This window comes from Panulirus ornatus, chromosome 29 (genome assembly GCF_036320965.1).
Source record: "Panulirus ornatus isolate Po-2019 chromosome 29, ASM3632096v1, whole genome shotgun sequence".
Taxonomy (NCBI): domain Eukaryota; kingdom Metazoa; phylum Arthropoda; class Malacostraca; order Decapoda; family Palinuridae; genus Panulirus; species Panulirus ornatus.
The window spans coordinates 5,191,459-5,211,088 of NC_092252.1; the positions used below are offsets into that span (position 1 = coordinate 5,191,459).

General features: G+C 38.3%; 1 protein-coding gene across 4 annotated transcripts in view; it reads right to left on the reverse strand.

Annotated features, from left to right (window-relative positions):
- Abp1 (Actin binding protein 1) overlaps window positions 1–19,630 on the reverse strand; it is a 46,503-nt gene that overhangs the window by 14,813 nt on the left and 12,060 nt on the right. For 2 of the 4 annotated variants that reach the window (XM_071679041.1, XM_071679038.1), the window contains exons 5-9: window positions 11,483–11,581; window positions 10,717–10,881; window positions 8,293–8,493; window positions 6,574–6,722; window positions 2,705–2,817 (exon numbers count right to left, since the gene is read on the reverse strand). In XM_071679041.1, coding sequence (XP_071535142.1) covers window positions 2,705–2,817; window positions 6,574–6,722; window positions 8,293–8,493; window positions 10,717–10,881; window positions 11,483–11,581 — 727 coding nt within the window. Of the gene's footprint in view, window positions 1–2,704; window positions 2,818–6,573; window positions 6,723–8,292; window positions 8,494–10,716; window positions 10,882–11,482; window positions 11,582–19,578; window positions 19,627–19,630 lie in introns of all 4 variants that reach the window. The other 2 variants (XM_071679039.1, XM_071679040.1) reach the window with 2 other exon arrangements.

Consider the following 19,630-nt stretch of genomic DNA (forward strand, 5'->3'; position numbering starts at 1 on the left):
AAAGACCCATCCAATCACATACACACATATAAATATACACACGTACATATACGTGGCATGAGAAGAGTGGGAGGTGGGTTGATTAGAAAGGGTAGTGAGTGGTGGAATGAAGAAGTAAGATTATTAGTGAAAGAGAAGAGAGAGGCATTTGGACAATTTTTGCAGGGAAAAAATGCAATTGAGTGGGACATGTATAAAAGAAAGAGACAGGAGGTCAAGAGAAAGGTGCAAGAGGTGAAAAAGAGGGCAAATGAGAGTTGGGGTGAGAGAGTATCATTAAATTTTAAAGAGAATAAAAAGATGTTCTGGAAGGAGGTAAATAAAGTGCGTAAGACAAGGGAGCAAATGGGACCTTCAGTGAAGGGCGCAAATGGGGAGGTGATAACAAGTAGTGGTGATGTGAGAAGGAGATGGAGTGAGTATTTTGAAGGTTTGTTGAATGTGTTTGATGATAGAGTGGCAGATATAGGGTGTTTTGGTCGAGGTGGTGTGCAAAGTGAGAGGGTTAGGGAAAATGATTTGGTAAACAGAGAAGAGGTAGTAAAAGCTTTGCGGAAGATGAAAGCCGGCAAGGCAGCAGGTTTGGATGGTATTGCAGTGGAATTTATTAAAAAAGGAGGTGACTGTATAACTGACTGGTTGGTAAGGTTATTTAATGTATGTATGACTCATGGTGAGGTGCCTGAGGATTGGCGGAATGCGTGCATAGTGCCATTGTACAAAGGCAAAGGGGATAAGAGTGAGTGCTCAAATTACAAAGGTATAAGTTTGTTGAGTATTCCTGGTAAATTATATGGGAGGGTATTGATTGAGAGGGTGAAGGCATGTACAGAGCATCAGATTGGGGAAGAGCAGTGTGGTTTCAGAAGTGGTAGAGGATGTGTGGATCAGGTGTTTGCTTTGAAGAATGTATGTGAGAAATACTTAGAAAAGCAAATGGATTTGTATGTAGCATTTATGGATCTGGAGAAGGCATATGATAGAGTTGATAGAGATGCTCTGTGGAAGGTATTAAGAATATATGGTGTGGGAGGCAAGTTGTTAGAAGCAGTGAAAAGTTTTTATCGAGGATGTAAGGCATGTGTACGTGTAGGAAGAGAGGAGAGTGATTGGTTCTCAGTGAATGTAGGTTTGCGGCAGGGGTGTGTGATGTCTCCATGGTTGTTTAATTTGTTTATGGATGGGGTTGTTAGGGAGGTGAATGCAAGAGTTTTGGAAAGAGGGGCAAGTATGAAGTCTGTTGGGGATGAGAGAGCTTGGGAAGTGAGTCAGTTGTTGTTCGCTGATGATACAGCGCTGGTGGCTGATTCATGTGAGAAACTGCAGAAGCTGGTGACTGAGTTTGGTAAAGTGTGTGAAAGAAGAAAGTTAAGAGTAAATGTGAATGAGAGCAAGGTAATTAGGTACAGTAGGGTTGAGGGTCAAGTCAATTGGGAGGTAAGTTTGAATGGAGAAAAACTGGAGGAAGTAAAGTGTTTTAGATATCTGGGAGTGGATCTGGCAGCAGACGGAACCATGGAAGCGGAAGTGGATCATAGGGTGGGGGAGGGGGCGAAAATCCTAGGAGCCTTGAAGAATGTGTGGAAGTCGAGAACATTATCTCGGAAAGCAAAAATGGGTATGTTTGAAGGAATAGTGTTTCCAACAATGTTGTATGGTTGCGAGGCGTGGGCTATGGATAGAGTTGTGCACAGGAGGATGGATGTGCTGGAAATGAGATGTTTGAGGACAATGTGTGGTGTGAGGTGGTTTGATCGAGTAAGTAACGTAACGGTAAGAGAGATGTGTGGAAATAAAAAGAGCGTGGTTGAGAGAGCAGAAGAGGGTGTTTTGAAATGGTTTAGGCACATGGAGAGAATGAGTGAGGAAAGATTGACCAAGAGGATATATGTGTCGGAGGTGGAGGGAACGAGGAGAAGTGGGAGACCAAATTGGGGGTGGAAAGATGGAGTGAAAAAGATTTTGTGTGATCGGGGCCTGAACATGCAAGAGGGTGAAAGGAGGGCAAGGAATAGAGTGAATTGGATCGATGTGGTATACCGGGGTTGACGTGCTGTCAGTGGATTGAATCAGGGCATGTGAAGCATCTGGGGTAAACCATGGAAAGCTGTATAGGTATGCATATTTGCGTGTGTGGACGTATGTATATACATGTGTATGGGTGTGGGTTGGGCCATTTCTTTCGTCTGTTTCCTTGCGCTACCTCGCAAACGCGGGAGACAGCAGCAAAAAAAAAAAAAAAAAAAAAAATATACATACACATCAACATATACACATATACATATTCATACTTGCTTGCCTTCATCCATTCCCAGCTCCACCCTGTCCCATAAAAACAGCATCACCACCCCCTGTCCCAGCAACCCCTTCTATCTAATACAAGATGCTGGCCATGGCCACAGGGTTGGACCAATTGGTCAAGATACACTGCAATGCTGTGTGTTTGTCTGTGTGAGGTGAGTACAGGACAGCAGGGGAGTAATGGTTCTTTGTCTTCAGTGTGAAAGTTACAGCTTGGGTATGACCAGTCCTGTAGGGTCGTCCAGACAGATGGTGTCAAGAATGCATTAGCTTACAAAATATAGTTTTAGATGGATGTGGTATCTGGTGGGGAAGAATTCAAGACTGGGATGGGAGGACAGTTGTTCAGTGCAATGTAGTATCTGTCCACAATTCCTTGGTCATATATAATTTGCTTACTTACCTCTACACTGTGTGGGTGTGGAAACTTGTTGTGGAGAATCCGAAGAAGCTGGAGGCCAACGGGCAGCTACCCCTCTGCTTGGAGCCGATGGATTATTTTCTTTCCCCTCCTCTCTATGGAATAAGTAAGACAGGTTACATTATCATCAACCAATAATAGTGGAGAAGTCATATGATAGAGTTGAGAAAGATGCTTTGTGGAAGGTATTAAGAATACATGGTGTGGGAGGCAAGCTGTTAGAAGCAGTGAAAGTTTTCATCAGGGATATAAGGCATGTGTACATGTAGGAGGAGAGGAAAGTGATTGGTTCTCAGTGAATGTAGGTTTGCGGCAGGGGTGTGTGATGTCTCCATGGTTGTTTAATTTGTTTATGGATAAAGTTGTTAGGGAGGTGAATGCAAGAGTTTTGGAAAGAGGGGCAAGTAAGCAGTCTGTTGTGGATGAGAGAGCTTGGGAAGTGAGTCAGTTGTTGTTCGCTGATGATACAACGCTGGTGGCTGATTCGTGTGAGAAACTGCAGAAGCTGGAGACTGAGTTTGGTAGTGTGTGAAAGAAGAAAGCTGAGAGTAAATGTGAATAAGAGTAAGGTTATTAGGTACAGTAAGGTTGAGGGACAAGTCAACTGGGAGGTAAGTTTGAATGGAGAAAAACTGGAGGAAGTGAAGTGTTTTAGATAACTGGGAGTGGATTTGGCAGCGGACGGAACCATGGAAGCGGAAGTGAATCATAGGGTGGGGGAGGGGGCGAAAGTTCTGGGGGCGTTGAAGAATGTGTGGAAGTCGAGAACACTATCCTGGAAAGCAAAAATGGGTATGTTTGAAGGAATAGTGGTTCCAACAATGTTATATGGTTGCGAGACGTGGGCTATGGATAGAGTTGTGCGCAGGAGGGTGGATGTGCTGGAAATGAGATGTTTGAGGACAATATGTGGTGTGAGGTGGTTTGATCGAGTAAGTAATAATAGGGTAAGAGAGATGTGTGGTAATAAAAAGAGTGTGGTTGAGAGAGCAGAAGAGGGTTTTGAAATGGTTTGGTCACATGGAGAAAATGAGTGAGGAAAGATTGACCAAGAGGATATATGTGTCAGAGGTTGAGGGAACAAGAAGTGGGAGACCAAATTGGAGGTGGAAAGATGGAGTGAAAAAGACTTTGAGTGATCGGGGCCTGAACATGCAGGAGGGTGAAAGGCATGCAAGGAATAGAGTGAATTGGAACGATGTGGTATACCGGGGCCGACGTACTGTCACTGAACCAGGGCATGTGAAGCGTCTGGGGTAAACCATGGAAAGTTTTGTGGGGTCTGGATGTGGAAAGGGAGCTGTGGTTTCGGTGCATTATTACATGACAGCTTGAGATTGAGTGTGAACGAATGTGGCCTTTGTTGTCTTTTCCTAGCGCTACCTGGAGCACACTTGGGGGGAGGGGGTTGTTATTTCATGTTTCATGTGTGGCTGGGTAGCGATGGGAATGAATAAAGGCAGACAGTATAAATCATGTACATGTGTATATATGTATATGTCTGTATGTGTATATATGTATACGGTGAGATGTATAGGTATGTATATGTGCGTGTGTGGACATGTATGTATATACATGTGTATGTGGGTGGGTTGGGCCATTCTTTCATCTGTTTCCTTGCGCTATCTTGCTAACACGGGAGACAGCGACAAAGCAAAATAAATAAATAAATAAATAAATATATTTGCCAATCATAGCACTTTTCTCAAAAATTTAAAATTGATCTATCTTTCCATATCAACTTATGCCAATGTCACACAACACTTTTTAAAATTAATCACCTCCGTTACTCTTCTACAACTATTTCATAATCAGTTCACTATTACTCTCAACAAGTCAACTATATCTCCTCTCTTTTATCAACATCTTAGTCATCAGAACTCCTAGGTATATGTTGAGATTCCAACAATGTTACTTTCAAGTCTGATCCTAACAAAAATTATCACATCAATTCTTATCCATATCCCTATTAATCATATTCCTGTGGATAAAGAAGAAAGAATTCTTCTCATAAATCTCCTGTTCTTCACAGAAGGCACAAGAATCGGGCAAAAGTGGTTGGATAGGAAATCCTTTCCTAGATCTTTCACTTCAAAAAAGAAGCAACAGAGTTAGAGGCCAAGCAAGGATTCTTCCTCTGAGGCTATTTTGCTCCTAATGCCACCACACTAATATAAGAAATGGCAAACAGGTATCTAAAAATTCAATCCATTTCCTTTTTACTTCTTTCATCCTATTTCCTACTTGCATGGACTAATGTCAATCTTTTTTAAACCCAGGATGGGGAAAGTTTTTCAGTTCTCCTGTTATTATTTCTTAAGTTAAAGACATATTTTTACTGCATAACAGGCTAACAGGTAAGTTCTCCACCAAAAGCTTCTAGCATTACTGTAGGTTCTTGTATAAAGGGAGATAGATACATTTGATAAACAAACTGTTTGAAGATGATCAAGTATGAAGAAAAAATAAATTAAAAATTGACATAATTTAAAATATGATTTGAGATGTAGTACACAGGAAGCAACATGCTTTTAAAAGACTGAACCACGGAACAGGAAGCAGCCAGAAGAAACCACAGAAAGGTCTATTGGGCCTGGTTATGGTCAGGGGGCTGTGGTTTTGGTGCATTACACATGACAGTTATAGAATGGATCTGACTGAACAAGGCCTTTTCTCTGTCTGTCGCAGAAAAAATGCAAAAAAGTTTGAAAATAAAAAAAAAATTTGATTTTTTTTTTTTTTTTAACTATTCGCCATTTCCCGCGTTAGCGAGTTAGCGCTAAGAACAGAGGACTGGGCCTTTTTTGGAATATCCTCTCCTGGCCCCCTCTGTTCCTTCTTTTGGAAAATTAAAAAAAAAAAAAAAAACGACGGGAGGATTTCCAGCCCCTCGCTCCCTCCCCTTTTAGTCGCCTTCTACGACAGGCAGGGAATACGTGGGAAGTATTCTTAATCCCCTATCCCCAGGGATATATAGGATAATTCCAAGGCATATACAAATAAGTCTACTATATGCAGAATCCTTGAACCTTGAAACCTTCGAATCCAGTTTAACCTTTTCAGTCCTATACACTTTTATCGTGCATTTGGGACCATAGCCCTAAATACATCTAATGGTTCCTCCCCCATTTTCAATCTCCTGGAGCAACCATGAGCCATATATAGATACCATATGTCACTCTTCAGAAGTTTCACAGCTGTTTCAGTTACCCTACTAATGCCATAGTGGAGGGACTCTTACTGAAATGTGCATCTAGCAGCCATGAGAGTGATACTATTGTCTGGCAGCCAAAACCATAAATATGAAGTGCCATGGGAAGAAATAAGAAACAATGTTGAAGAATAACAGTCATTTACTGAAATATAATGATGATTACTACATCATATTTGGGCCCAATAATGACAATGAATTGAATATGTGGTATGTTTTTCTCAACCTTGGCTTTTTCATGTATATGCCATATCTAAGGGTTTAATACAGAAAAATTATGGTCAGGAATATAACTTCCTCATGTTTCAATGGTTCAACTTAAGACAGATTCAACTTGCAACATGTTGTAAAGGAACATAACCCTGTCATAAGTTGAAGCCTTTTGATAATTACTGTGCATAACACTGAAACATGTAGTTGTATTAGTACTGAGGGAAGCAAAATTTTACCTCACTTTCCTTCTTCCATTCCTGCTTTTATGAAGTGATACAGAAGATTTTCTGCCCCTAACTTCTACATCATGTTGGAAGTATGTGGTAAGTATTCTTTCTTCCCTATTCTGGTCATCAAACTATACTTCATATGTGCATTTGCATTAAAAATCTGCCTACTATTCAGTCTAAATATAAAAGTTACACACCTTGTTTGGCTGTTGACTGGTTTAAATTCCTTTAGGCGGCGGGGAGGTGGACGATTCCTGTCTGTTGTCTGCTGGGTATTATTTTTGATACCTGACTCAAACATGTCTCGTGTAGAATGTGTTCGTTGACCAATGAGAGATTCTGCTTCCTGAAAAATATAAGCAGAATTAAATCAATAACCCCTATCTTTCTATCTCTCTCTCCCAACACCACAATACACTAAACACACCTAACTTATCTATTGTTTTAAAATCAATTCCCATTTACACAGTGCATACAGCTTCTCAGCTCACTTTCACATAATCTCTTCTTGTGTCAAGACGTCTAAAACAAACAAAAACTTCTAAAAAATACAATGGTATCTGATAACCCACTCAGCATACTAAGTTGATTCATCTGGAGAAAATAATATTTCCAATCACAATGCCACCCTTACCCATTCACTCACTGCTTTTGTCCACCTTTTTCTTGATCTGCTTTTCCTCTTACCTTCATGTATATTACTGTAATTCATCTCAATCAACTTATACACTTACACATATGCTTCATGCGCTACATCAGCCCACTGACACCACATAGCCCCATGTAAGCCACAATGCTCCAATTCACTCTCTCATATACACACCTCACATTATCCTGCATGTTCAGGCACTAATATCTCAAGAAATCTTTCATTCCATTCTTCCACCTCCTCAATTTCCCCCTTGTTCTGTCAACTTTTGATATGCATACCCTCATAAGCATCCTCTCCTCAGTCATTCTCTCAATATGTTCAAACCAGTTCTGCAAACCTCTTCAGCTCTCTCACACATATTTCTCTTACTACTACAACTCACTCTTACCCTATAATTTCTGATTTAGTCAACCCTTCTCACACTATATATTGTCATTATCCTATCTTTCAGTACTCTTTCACACATGCCAACCTCCCATCCTTCACATGCCATAAATTTCTCTCGCACATGTAAGCACAACTTCCCTAAATACCTCCTATACCTTATCCATTCCCCTAGTTCCATTTCCTCTCATCTTTTGCTGTTCTGTTCAGTCCTGGTAACTCTTCACAAAAGCCTCACCTACTTACACTATCCTTCTCCCACCCACATCTATCTTTCTATATCTCTGATGCCCAATCCCTTTGGGAACTTCCATCGAAGGGGTAGCCATAGCAAAAGAGTCTCCATCTATCCCTACCCTTAATGCCTCCTTCGCAAACACTATTTCATGCATTCTTCTACCATTTTTCTCCCACTCAATTTCCCCATGTCACAGTAGTCTTCCTTTCATACCAATCCCTTCACCTGTACTATCATACATTCTCCTTATAAACTCTTCGTCTTGCATTTCTCCCACGTGCATAAACCACCTCAATCCAACACCATAATTTAATCCCTTTGCATTTCCTGCTATAAGAAATCTCAAAAACAACCCCTTACTTTTTTCATTACATCTGTTCATGCCACATGCTCCTCTCAAATAGCTCATTTCCATAGCCTGGATTCTTGACTTCTATGACACATCACTTCCTCTTTTCATAAAGCCCCTACATACTTTCAGCCTTGCCATCCTCAAGCACTGATCAGACATCCCATCAGCTATGCCTTTCACAGCACAATCACATCCAAGTGCCTCTCTTTAACACTCCTAGTATATCATATTATACCCAGGTAGGGTATAGTTAAAGTCGGCATGAAAAACTGGGACTTTAGTGTCTATACCTTCTTCCTCTCAAGGCGCATGATTTCAGCCCTCCTGGCTCTCTCTACTTCTTCACGCTGCTGGCTCTCCAATTCCTGCTGCCACTTCTGGTCTTGCTTAGAAGCAAGACGCTGGGCTGCTGCTTCTTCAGCTTTCCGTTCAGCTAGAATCCGTGCATTTCGCTCTCTGGTCAGGCTCTCACGACGTTGAGTTTCAGAAATCTGAAAATAATGTATAATCTTTTTAAGTAGAAACAAACACAATGAACAAAATATAAGATGTAAGTAAAAAGTCTATGTGTACCTGTTATCTGCTTCTACACATCTGTGATGCTTTTCAATATGAAATCAAAGATCACTGAATTTAAATGCTGACATCACTTGTACAATGTCCCATACAAAATATGCTATCATTAACTGTTTAACTATGCAGTAATATAATCTTTAAAAGCAGCATATACTACATAATATAGAAAACAGAACAATAAATATATAAGAGAAACCCACTGCTTTCAGCTTATGCAAATTCACAGCTTCCACCTCCCTGTGTAATCTAACTTATTATCTACAAGAACATTCCTACTTTGAATGGGTGATTAAGTGAATACAGACTATATTTACCCACATATATCCTCAAGTCTTTGTGATAAAAAGGACAAAGGCTTGTATACTACTATAAGCATTTCTTTTTCCCATTAGATATGTCAATCTTTCAAGTGAAACTAAATAACATTTTTGTACACTGTACATGATGGTTATAATATGAATGTGAAAAAATGAGGCCATTTCTTTGTCTGTTCTTGGTGATACCTTGCTAATGTGGGACGTTAGCAAGGTAAAGCAAGGAAATAGACGAAAGAATGGCCCAACCCATCCACATATATATACATACGTGTCCACAGATGCACATATACATACCTATACATTTCAATGTATTTTTTTATTTTTTTATTTTTTTTTTCCTTTGTCGCTGTCTCCCGCGTTTGTGAGGAAGCGCAAGGAAACAGACGAAAGAAATTGCCCAACCCACCCCCATACACATGTATATACATACGTCCACTCACGCAAATATACATACCTACACAGCTTTCCATGGTTTACCCCAGACGCTTCACATGCCCTGATTCAATCCACTGACAGCACGTCAACCCCGGTATACCACATCGATCCAATTCACTCTATTCATTGCCCTCCTTTCACCCTCCTGCATGTTCAGGCCCCGATCACACAAAATCTTTTTCACTCCATCTTTCCACCTCCAATTTGGTCTCCCACTTCTCCTCGTTCCCTCCACCTCCGACACATATATCCTCTAGGTCAATCTTTCCTCACTCATTCTCTCCATGTGCCTAAACCATTTCAAAACACCCTCTTCTGCTCTCTCAACCACGCTCTTTTTATTTCCACACATCTCTCTTACCCTTACGTTACTTCCTTGATCAAACCACCTCAAACCACATATTGTCCTCAAACATCTCATTTCCAGCACATCCATCCTCCTGCGCACAACTCTATCCATAGCCCACGCCTCGCAACCATACAACATTGTTGGAACCACTATTCCTTCAAACATACCCATTTTTGCTTTCCGAGATAATGTTCTCGACTTCCACACATTCTTCAAGGCTCCCAGAATTTTCGCCCCCTCCCCCACCCTATGATCCACTTCCGCTTCCATGGTTCCATCCGCTGCCAGATCCACTCCCAGATATCTAAAACACTTTACTTCCTCCAGTTTTTCTCCATTCAAACTTACCTCCCAATTGACTTGACCCTCAACCCTACTGTACCTAATAACCTTGCTCTTATTCACATTTACTCTCTACTTTCTTCTTTCACACACTTTACCAACCTCAGTCGCCAGCTTCTGCAGTTTCTCACATGAATCAGCCACCAGCGCTGTATCATCAGCAAACAACAACTGACTCACTTCCCAAGCTCTCTCATCCCCAACAGACTTCATACTTGCCCCTCTTTCCAAAACTCTTGCATTCACCTCCCTAACAACCCCATCCATAAACAAATTAAACAACCATGGAGACATCACACACCCCTGCCGCAAACCTACATTCACTGAGAACCAATCACTTTCCTCTCTTCCTACACGTACACATGCCTTACATCCTCGATAAAACTTTTCACTGCTTCTAACAACTTGCCTCCCACACCATATATTCTTAATACCTTCCACAGAGCATCTCTATCAACTCTATCATATGCCTTCTCCAGATCCATAAATGCTACATACATTTATGTATTCTTATGTATTTCACTTCATTTGTTACTCCATAGACAATATTACAAGTTATAACATATCTACTTCTATTATCATCTTAAATGATTATCCTTTCACAAATTTTCTATTAGGATTGACTGTGTAACACATGGCATTACTAAAAAAAGCATACCCAATATTATAATGTTAACCTATAGCTTCTTAATTACCTCTCTTTGTTTACGCTCATTTTCAAGTTGTTTCAACTCTTCATCTCTTCGTTGCTGCTCTTCTACCTTCCTTCTTTTCTCCTCTGCTTCTTGCTCCTCCCAGAATTTATTGCGGGATCTAGAATCTATCTCTGCTAATGGATTTGTGCGCTTATAATTGGTTCCCTGTAAATAAAATTAGCATGTCAGTATCTGTAAATAAAGTTAGCATGTCAATGATATTGAGAAAAGTAGTAAAATGCATATCTATAACAATGAACAATAATTCTAAAATTTTAAATCAAATCATAAAAGCACAAAATGAGAAATTAAATACAGTACTGAAAGGAAGTTCTACCTGAGGTATATTAAAAACACATAATTTAATCGTCTATGCAGAAATACAAAACATAAAAGGTATAACTAATAGATCTACAGAAATATGTACATAAATAACTAAAGGGTTAATCTTATGTATGAAAATACTTAAAGCATGTAAGCAGAAAATAATGCATTCCTCCCAAATGACTGCTTTTGAATATATAAAGCAATGATGTTTGCAAACATACTAATTCATAATGCTTCAGAATGCAGACTAATATGCTAAACAAGAAAAGAAAGCTTCAGTTAATGACATCAAAACACAAACACCATTTAAGCTTCAGGAAGCACTAATAAGAGCTGAAAACTTGCTAAGGTGCAATATCAAATGCAAAAAGTTCATACAATCAAGGAGTCCCAATATTCAGAGGATCAAAATAAAAAAGGGTAGCTTCCAAAAACTTACCAAATCAGGCTTCATTTTGGGTTTAGGCTTTACAGAGGGGAAAATTTGGGACCCATCACCACAGGCTACAGCAGGACCACTAGCATCACTAGGCATCGGCTATAACACAGACGGCATGTTTTAAGACTTGGGATGCCATGGGCTAAACCAAGATGAAATCAAAGAGGACGGAGCAGCTTAGGAGGTGTGGGGGTAGGAAGGAGGATGACAAGGGAGGACAGCACAGAAGAGGATAATATAGGATAGGCAAGGTTAGTACAACAATGGACAGTAAAGGGAATGCAGGATAAAGGATATGTGATGCTTACAAACTGTTAAGTAGATGAAGATGCTGAACATGGCTGACAATTTCTTATTCACTAAAACACATACATACTAATGAATGTAGGGTCCTCCTGCTGAGTAGAATCACAAAAAGTAGGAAAAACGGATGGCCTGGGATATGATGAGGTTTATATGGTTATGTTATACAACATCAAGACACATAGCCAGCTTAAGAATCCTGTGCCACATTACGGTCAAATAATTACAGTTAGCTAAGTAAACAATAAACATACATATGTTGTATATCATTTTCTATCATACTTAATCGCCATCTCCCTCATTAGCAAGGTAGTGCAAGGAAACAGACGAAAGAATGGCCCAACCCACCCATATACACATGTATATACAGAAACGCCCACACACACACATATACATACCTATACATTTTTGTGTATACATACATATACATACACAGACATATACATATATACACATGTACATATTCACACTTGCTGCCCCCATCCATTCCTGTTGCCAACCCGCCACACATGAAACAACATCCCCCCACACGGTAACACTAGGAAAAGACAAAAAAGGCCACATTTGTTGACACTCAGTCTCTAGCTGTTATGTTTAATGCACTGAAACTGCAGCTCCCTTTCCACATCCCGGCCCCACAAAACTTTCCATGGTTTACCCAAGATGCTTCACATGCCCTGGTTCATATACATATATTCATGTATACTATATACATACACATCATTCATCCTTCACATTTGCCATTTCCCACATTTGCAAGGTAGTGTTAAGAACATAGGACTTGGTCCCCATCTTTGTTCCTTCTTTTGGAAAAGCCAAACTGGAAGGGAGGCTTTTCAGCTCCATGCTCTCACCCCTTTTAGTCGCCTTCTGTGACAAGCTGGGAATATGTGGGAAGTATTCTTTCTCCCCTATCCAAGGGGACAATACACACACAAAAACACACACGTGCATAAATTCATACTTGATCACCGTTTCCTGCACTGCGAGGTAACACCAGGAACAGATGAAGAAAGGCCACATTTGCTCACATCCATTCTCTAGCCATCATGTACCTGGGGTAGGGGAGAAAGAATTCTACCTCTGTATTCTACCTTACAAAAATTCAAAAGGCTCTCATTCTGATATTCTTCCTACATATATCTTACATCTGCACAGCAACCTTTGTCAAATCATACCCTACTCTTCCTTAAGCACATAAATGAAGTGATGAACTGTATAACCACTAAGTTAGCATGGTAGTGTTTAAGCTTGGCCTATAATACTTTTATCTTGTACTGACTTGCCTCTTCCCATCTTATTGTGAGGTAGCAAATCATATTAGGCTATGAAAAAACACAGTGAGGTAAAACCCTAAATAATGTGGCACAAAATTCCTACAAGATTCCATATTAAGAGAAGCCTTAGTCACAGCTGGCCCACAAACAGTAGTAAACTAACAGGCACTTCAATATTTTCAGGAAAACAAATAAGAAAATTTCTTATATTACTTAACATGGAAAAAATTTAGTTTGTCAAAACTATTACTTAACTATCAACTGCACCATGATTTATTAGATATTAGTACTTTCCTTAATCTAATTAGTAAAAAGATAAATACTGAAGATGTCTGTAATATATATCATTATCAACAAACATAATGTTAAGGTATTAGTATAAAACAAATAGCAAATTCTACATGCAATCAGGTCAGGAGTTCAAAATCCCAGTGAGACATTAATGCAGGTGAGGGCTAAAAAAAAATGTTAGCATAATCTCCTTATTAATTCATTCAAGTGCTTATCTGTTTATGCCAATTTCCATATCCAACTTATCTTTAGAGTTCATGTCACTGAATTTTAGGATCTCTCCTACTGACAATCAAGGGCTATGAACATTAGATTAGGCTTACAATTTAAAACATTTACATTGGTAATGGCATAATACAGATAATATAAAATATGCAGTTAATCTAAGGCTTGCATAAAGAATAATACCAAAGGTGGTGCATTACATCCATCTATGACAATATGGGACAACAGGAATTCATAAAAATGTCAACTTCCTGAAAGGAAAGCATGACTGTCAACAAATTCAACATGATTCCTATATAATAACTCAAAACTTATATTTGTTAACCTGTAATAAAAATTAATTCACACATAATAAGCACATAAAATTGTACTCACATCTGTTAGCCTATACTAAAAATTCCTTTCATTTCATTTCATACCTGTCTGCCATTTCCTGCTTTAACAAGGTAGCAAAAGGAACAGACAACTGAACCTTAGAGGAAAAATCCTTGCTTTGTTCCTTCCTCTGTTCCTTCTTTTGGAGGAAAGCAATAATACAGGAGGGGAGGATTTCCAGCCCCCACTCCTGCTCCTCTTAGTCACCTTCTACGACATGCAGGATATGCATGGGCAGTATTCTTTCTACCCTATCCCGGGGATAATATACAATTCACCTTAAATCCATAAAGCATCTAAAACAAAATCTACAAAGGATATGACACTGTTTGTTACTGAAAGTAAAAAACGAGGTTGTACTTCCCTTGAAACATGGAACTGTTAATAAAAATTAAATCGAAACAAAAACTTGCTAAAGTATGTAAAAATAAGAATATAGAAAAAGTGAGTGAGGTTCAAGAATGGCATGGACCATACTGCAGAGTTCAAAATCTGTTTATACCTAAATCACTTGTATATAATTATAAATAATTTTTTTGAATTGACAGTAGAGTGGCAAGCCCATTAACTTTATTCATATATCTCTTACATCATCAAACACTTATAATCCATCACACTAGACGGTTACTAAAGAATGAAACATGTTAAGCTATTTACAGTATAAAAAATTAGATGCACTTCAATTATGATATAAAAGAAAGACAAGCCACACTCACATAAACAGAAAAATCAAGAAAGTGCCTTGTCTAAGATTGTAACATATGACAAGCGATGATGCACTGTGTATGCTAGCAAAAAGAACCATACACAAAGTATGAAGAAAAATTATCAATTGTAAAGTACCTTTATCCTAATAACTTCTACGGTTAACTGGAGCCAGCCACTCTATTAATATAACTAATCTGTTAGCAATCTGTCGGTAAACTATGATATAAATAAAGTTACAATAAACAAGTAATGATGCATGAGTAAACGATATCTACTTAAAATTTTCACACAATGTAATACATCAGTCATAACACTTTGTGAAGATTATGAATCCTGCAACCACAGTCCAATCAAAATTAAAAAAATAACTCCACAAAATTTCTATATCAAAATATCTTTACTAAATCTCATATGCACTATGTCATGCTAAAATGTTATGAAAAATAGAAAGATATTCTTATTGACAAAACATGCCAAAAATGATACCCAACTTTTCACAAAAAAATCAAAACTTGACAATAATCATTTCTAAACAGTGAAGAAATGTTCAAGAGGATCTGAATTATGCTTATCTGGAGTAAACTAAAGAAACTGGTGCAGAGAAATAACAGGAAAAAAATCATCTTATGAGATATGATTAATGAAAATCTATGAACCATTTCATATGTGGTGGGGTAGCGAGAGAAATGGATGAAGGCAGGAAGTATGAATATGTACATGTGTATATATGTATATGTCTGGGTATGCATATGTATGTATATGTTGAAATGTACAGGTATGTATATGTGCATGTGAGGGCAGACAATATAAATTATGTACACGTGTATATATGTATATGTCTGAGTGTGTATATATATGTATACATTGAGATGTATGTATATGCACGTGTGTGGACGTGTATGTATATACATGTGTATGTGGGTGGGTTGGGCCATTCTTTCGTGTTTCCTTGCGCTACCTCACAAACATGGGAGACAGTGACAAAGTATAATAAATAAACAAATAATAATGAACCAAACTAGTTTCAAAAGAGGTAAAAGGTGTGGAAGGTACGTACGTGCAAAAACTTTGTGAGGTGTATTCTGGGATTTACAAGATTATCATTTGTACAATATTTTTGGGCAATGTCATGATAAGACAGGATTCTCAGGTTTAAAAGGTGTATTTCTGGGATTTACGTTATTTGTACAATGTTTTTGGGTAATTGATTTTATGGTGCACTGTGTTGATAAGACAGGAGTTTCAGTTTAGATGTATTTCTGGATTCAAATGATTATTTGTACATCATTTTTAGGTAATATGATTTTTTGGTGCACTATCATAGATAGAAATCTCAAATTTTGGTGTGTTTCTGGGATCTGATTATCATCTGAAAAAAAATATTAAGGCAAGATTATCATGTTTAGGACTGCACCTTTACGATTTAAATGATTATCATTTATACACCAGTTCTGGGCAACATGAATCATTTGGTGAACTGTCATGATAAAACAGTATCCCCAAGTTTAAAAGTTTCTGGAATTCAAAGAATATTATCATTACTATACTGTGTCGCTGTCTACCACGTTAGCGAGGTAGCGCAAGGAAACAGATGAAAGAATGGCCCAACCCACCAACATACACATGTATATACATACACGTCCACACACGCACATATACATACATCTCAATGTATACATATATATACACACTCAGACATATACATATGTACACATGTACATAATTTATACTGTCTGCCCTCATTCATTCCCATCGCAACCCCGCCACACATGAAATGACAGCCCCCTTCCCCCGCATGTGTGTGAAGTAGCGCTAAGAAAAGACAACAAAGGCTACATTCGTTCACACTCAGTCTACCTGTCATGTATAATGCACAGAAACCACAGTCCCTTTCCATATCTAGGCCCCACAAAACTTTCCATGGTTTACCCCAGACTCTTCACATACCCTGGTTCAATCCACTGACAGCAAGTCGACCCCGGTATACCACATCGTTCCAATTCACTCTATTCCTTGCACGCCTTTCACCCTCCTGCATGTTCAGGCCCCGATCACTCAGAATCTTTTTCACTCCAGCTGTCCACCTCCAATTTGGTCTCCCACTTCTCCTCGTTCCCTCCACCTCTGACACATATATCCTCTTGGTAAATCTTTCCTCACTCATTCTCTCCATGTGACCAAACCATTTCAAAACACCCTCTTCTGCTCTCTCAACCACACTCTTTTTATTACCACACATCTCTCTTACCCTTTCATTACTTACTCGATCAAACCACCTCACACCACATACTGTCCTCATACATCTCATTTCCAGCACATCCACCCTCCTCCGCACAACTCTATCTATAGCCCAAACCTCGCAACCATATAACATTGTTGAAACCACTATTCCTTCAAACATACCCATTTTTGCTTTCCAAGATAACGTTCTCGACTTCCACACATTTTTCAACGCTCCCAGAACTTTCGCTCCCTACCCCACCCTATGATGTCCATGATTTTTTTTGGTGCACTGTCTCGATAAGACAGGAGTTTCATGTTTTGAAGGTGTGCTTTCGGGGTTTAAATGATTATTTGTACAATATTTTTGAGTTGTATGATTCTTTAGTGCACTATCATGATTATATAGGATTCTCAAATTTAGGATCATGTTGCTGGGATCTAAATGATTATTTTTTGTATTGGTAATATTGCACTACATTAATACAGGTCATTTTCAAGCATCTGTCGTTCTTATTTCAATCTATGCTTTTACTATAGAAGAACAAAATATATAGCACGTGAAATGATTCAAATGACAAAGTAGAAAAAAAATCTACTAAAATCCACAAATGTTGTTTAAATCTGGTCATCAAACCCCTCACTGCCCTTTGAAAGAACAGGTGCTAACAACTTTTCAAACAGTCTTTGCTATCAAACAGGTGAACACAATGACACAGTGATACTTCCAAGGTACTCCATGTAACCCATCCCATGATGATTCACCTTCTAATGTATCATATCATTAATCAATTTCATCCTTAAAAAATCATACTCCAAAAACCCCCAAATGGATGTGACAATAAGCTATACAACACACAGCATCCAGCAAGTCAAATGCCTGACATATTTTACAGTAAAGACTATGGATATTGGAAACGTCTCATAATGTTACTTTTACAGCTTGTTAACTCATTTCTAGCTTTTAAAAAAACCAATGCAACTATATTTCGTGTAAAAAATGATGTGTGCAAGAGATACTACACCCTCTTCAATTTTTCCACAAGACGCTTCACAGTTGGCCTAAAAATTAAACATGAAAACAAAGATCTTAAATGCTGTTCCACACATCTATGTGCAGCATGAAATCCTACATTACCAGAAAGAAATTCCTTCATCATAAATTAAACATATAAACAGTGTAATGTCATGTAGCACACAGCTCATTTTTTAACAATCTGCTTTTACTGATTCATACATACTTTCCAGAGATTAGGAACCTCTAATCTTTATATCGAAGATGTTTCTTTACAAGAAATTAAGTGATACACATATAAAAAGTAATGTTCTTAAAGTAAACTGGAATATATTCTTAAGACATTATGGCCCAATTGTTCTGACTAATAAAAACTCAAATCCTCTGGCTTATATAACATTCATAAATAAACAGTAAATCAAAATGAACACTGAGAAGTCACAGATATTTGTAATGATGACAATTAAGTGAAAAAGTTGGTTAAAACCATTAAGCATGCATCTGGTGAACCACAAAACACTAGTTTCATAACTGAAACAACCTTCAACACATTCAAACATTAAATCTACTTGTAAGTCAACATTATCTGATGCTATTAATCATCAACGATGACACCAATAGTATTACTGATGATGCCATCCAGAGCAACCGAAGTTCAGAATATCAACAACATATATATCATATTGGACTTAAGTATGTAACCCTTTCACTGCATACAGCAACTGTGGTTGCAAAAAACTAATTACATTTTCCCACTTAGTGACGTTGTTCCATGGCCATCACAAACCTCTCCCTCATCCACAGTCGAGATCACTGTTTCTGTCCATGAACTGACAGCCAGACATTGCCTGTATCATGTAGGAGCATAGGCAGTGAACAAAGAGGTCAACATGCAAATGACACACCATGCACCACCACCACCAACCTATGTGGATTTGAGTGCCGCAAATTTTCATGGTTTTTACTATAAACATAAGTTTTTATCACCGCAACATCAATATCCTATATGCAATATGTGTGTAATGTGCACATAACCACTCAAAAAAAACAAGAAAATATATTGCTAATTTCCTATGTTTAAAAAGACGAAATAAGATGCATATCTGTTTTCTAAACAACTAGGTTGTGATTTTCTTTTAATCCCTCCATTCCAGCCCATCAAATACAATGAAACTACTTATCACTTATACAGGAAGAAATACACTTCTGAAAGACGGGTTTTTCACTCCCTCCACAATTCGTACAGTATGTGTACTTTCATACATACTGTGTCAAGGCCCAGCCTTGACACAGACATGTCTGTGAGTGGGGCCTCCAAGAAAAAAAAGTCATTTTCACCTAATCTGAATCACCTTGCATATTTCTATATCTGTAAAATATTTTTTCAAAATTTTTTGACAAATGAAAGTTTTACCCTGTAAAAATGCTTCCACCTAAAATTGATATCTGATACTGAAGCACTATGTCTTTTAATACTATAAAAGTAACGAAAAAGTTCATATCAACATTTTCATTTTTTAATGATTTTAAGGACTCTTTAGGAATTAACCATGAAATCTTATTACTGCATACAGTGAAAGGGTTAACTAAATATCCCTCATTTTTCAGTTATCAGAATATGGAAAAGTTGTTTCAGAAAGTCAGATTACACAAGTAATTTGCACACATGACACACTGTTTACCACAGCCCCAGCAGCTTCACCCTTCTTGAAAGTGTCTACTAAGCCTCTCTGA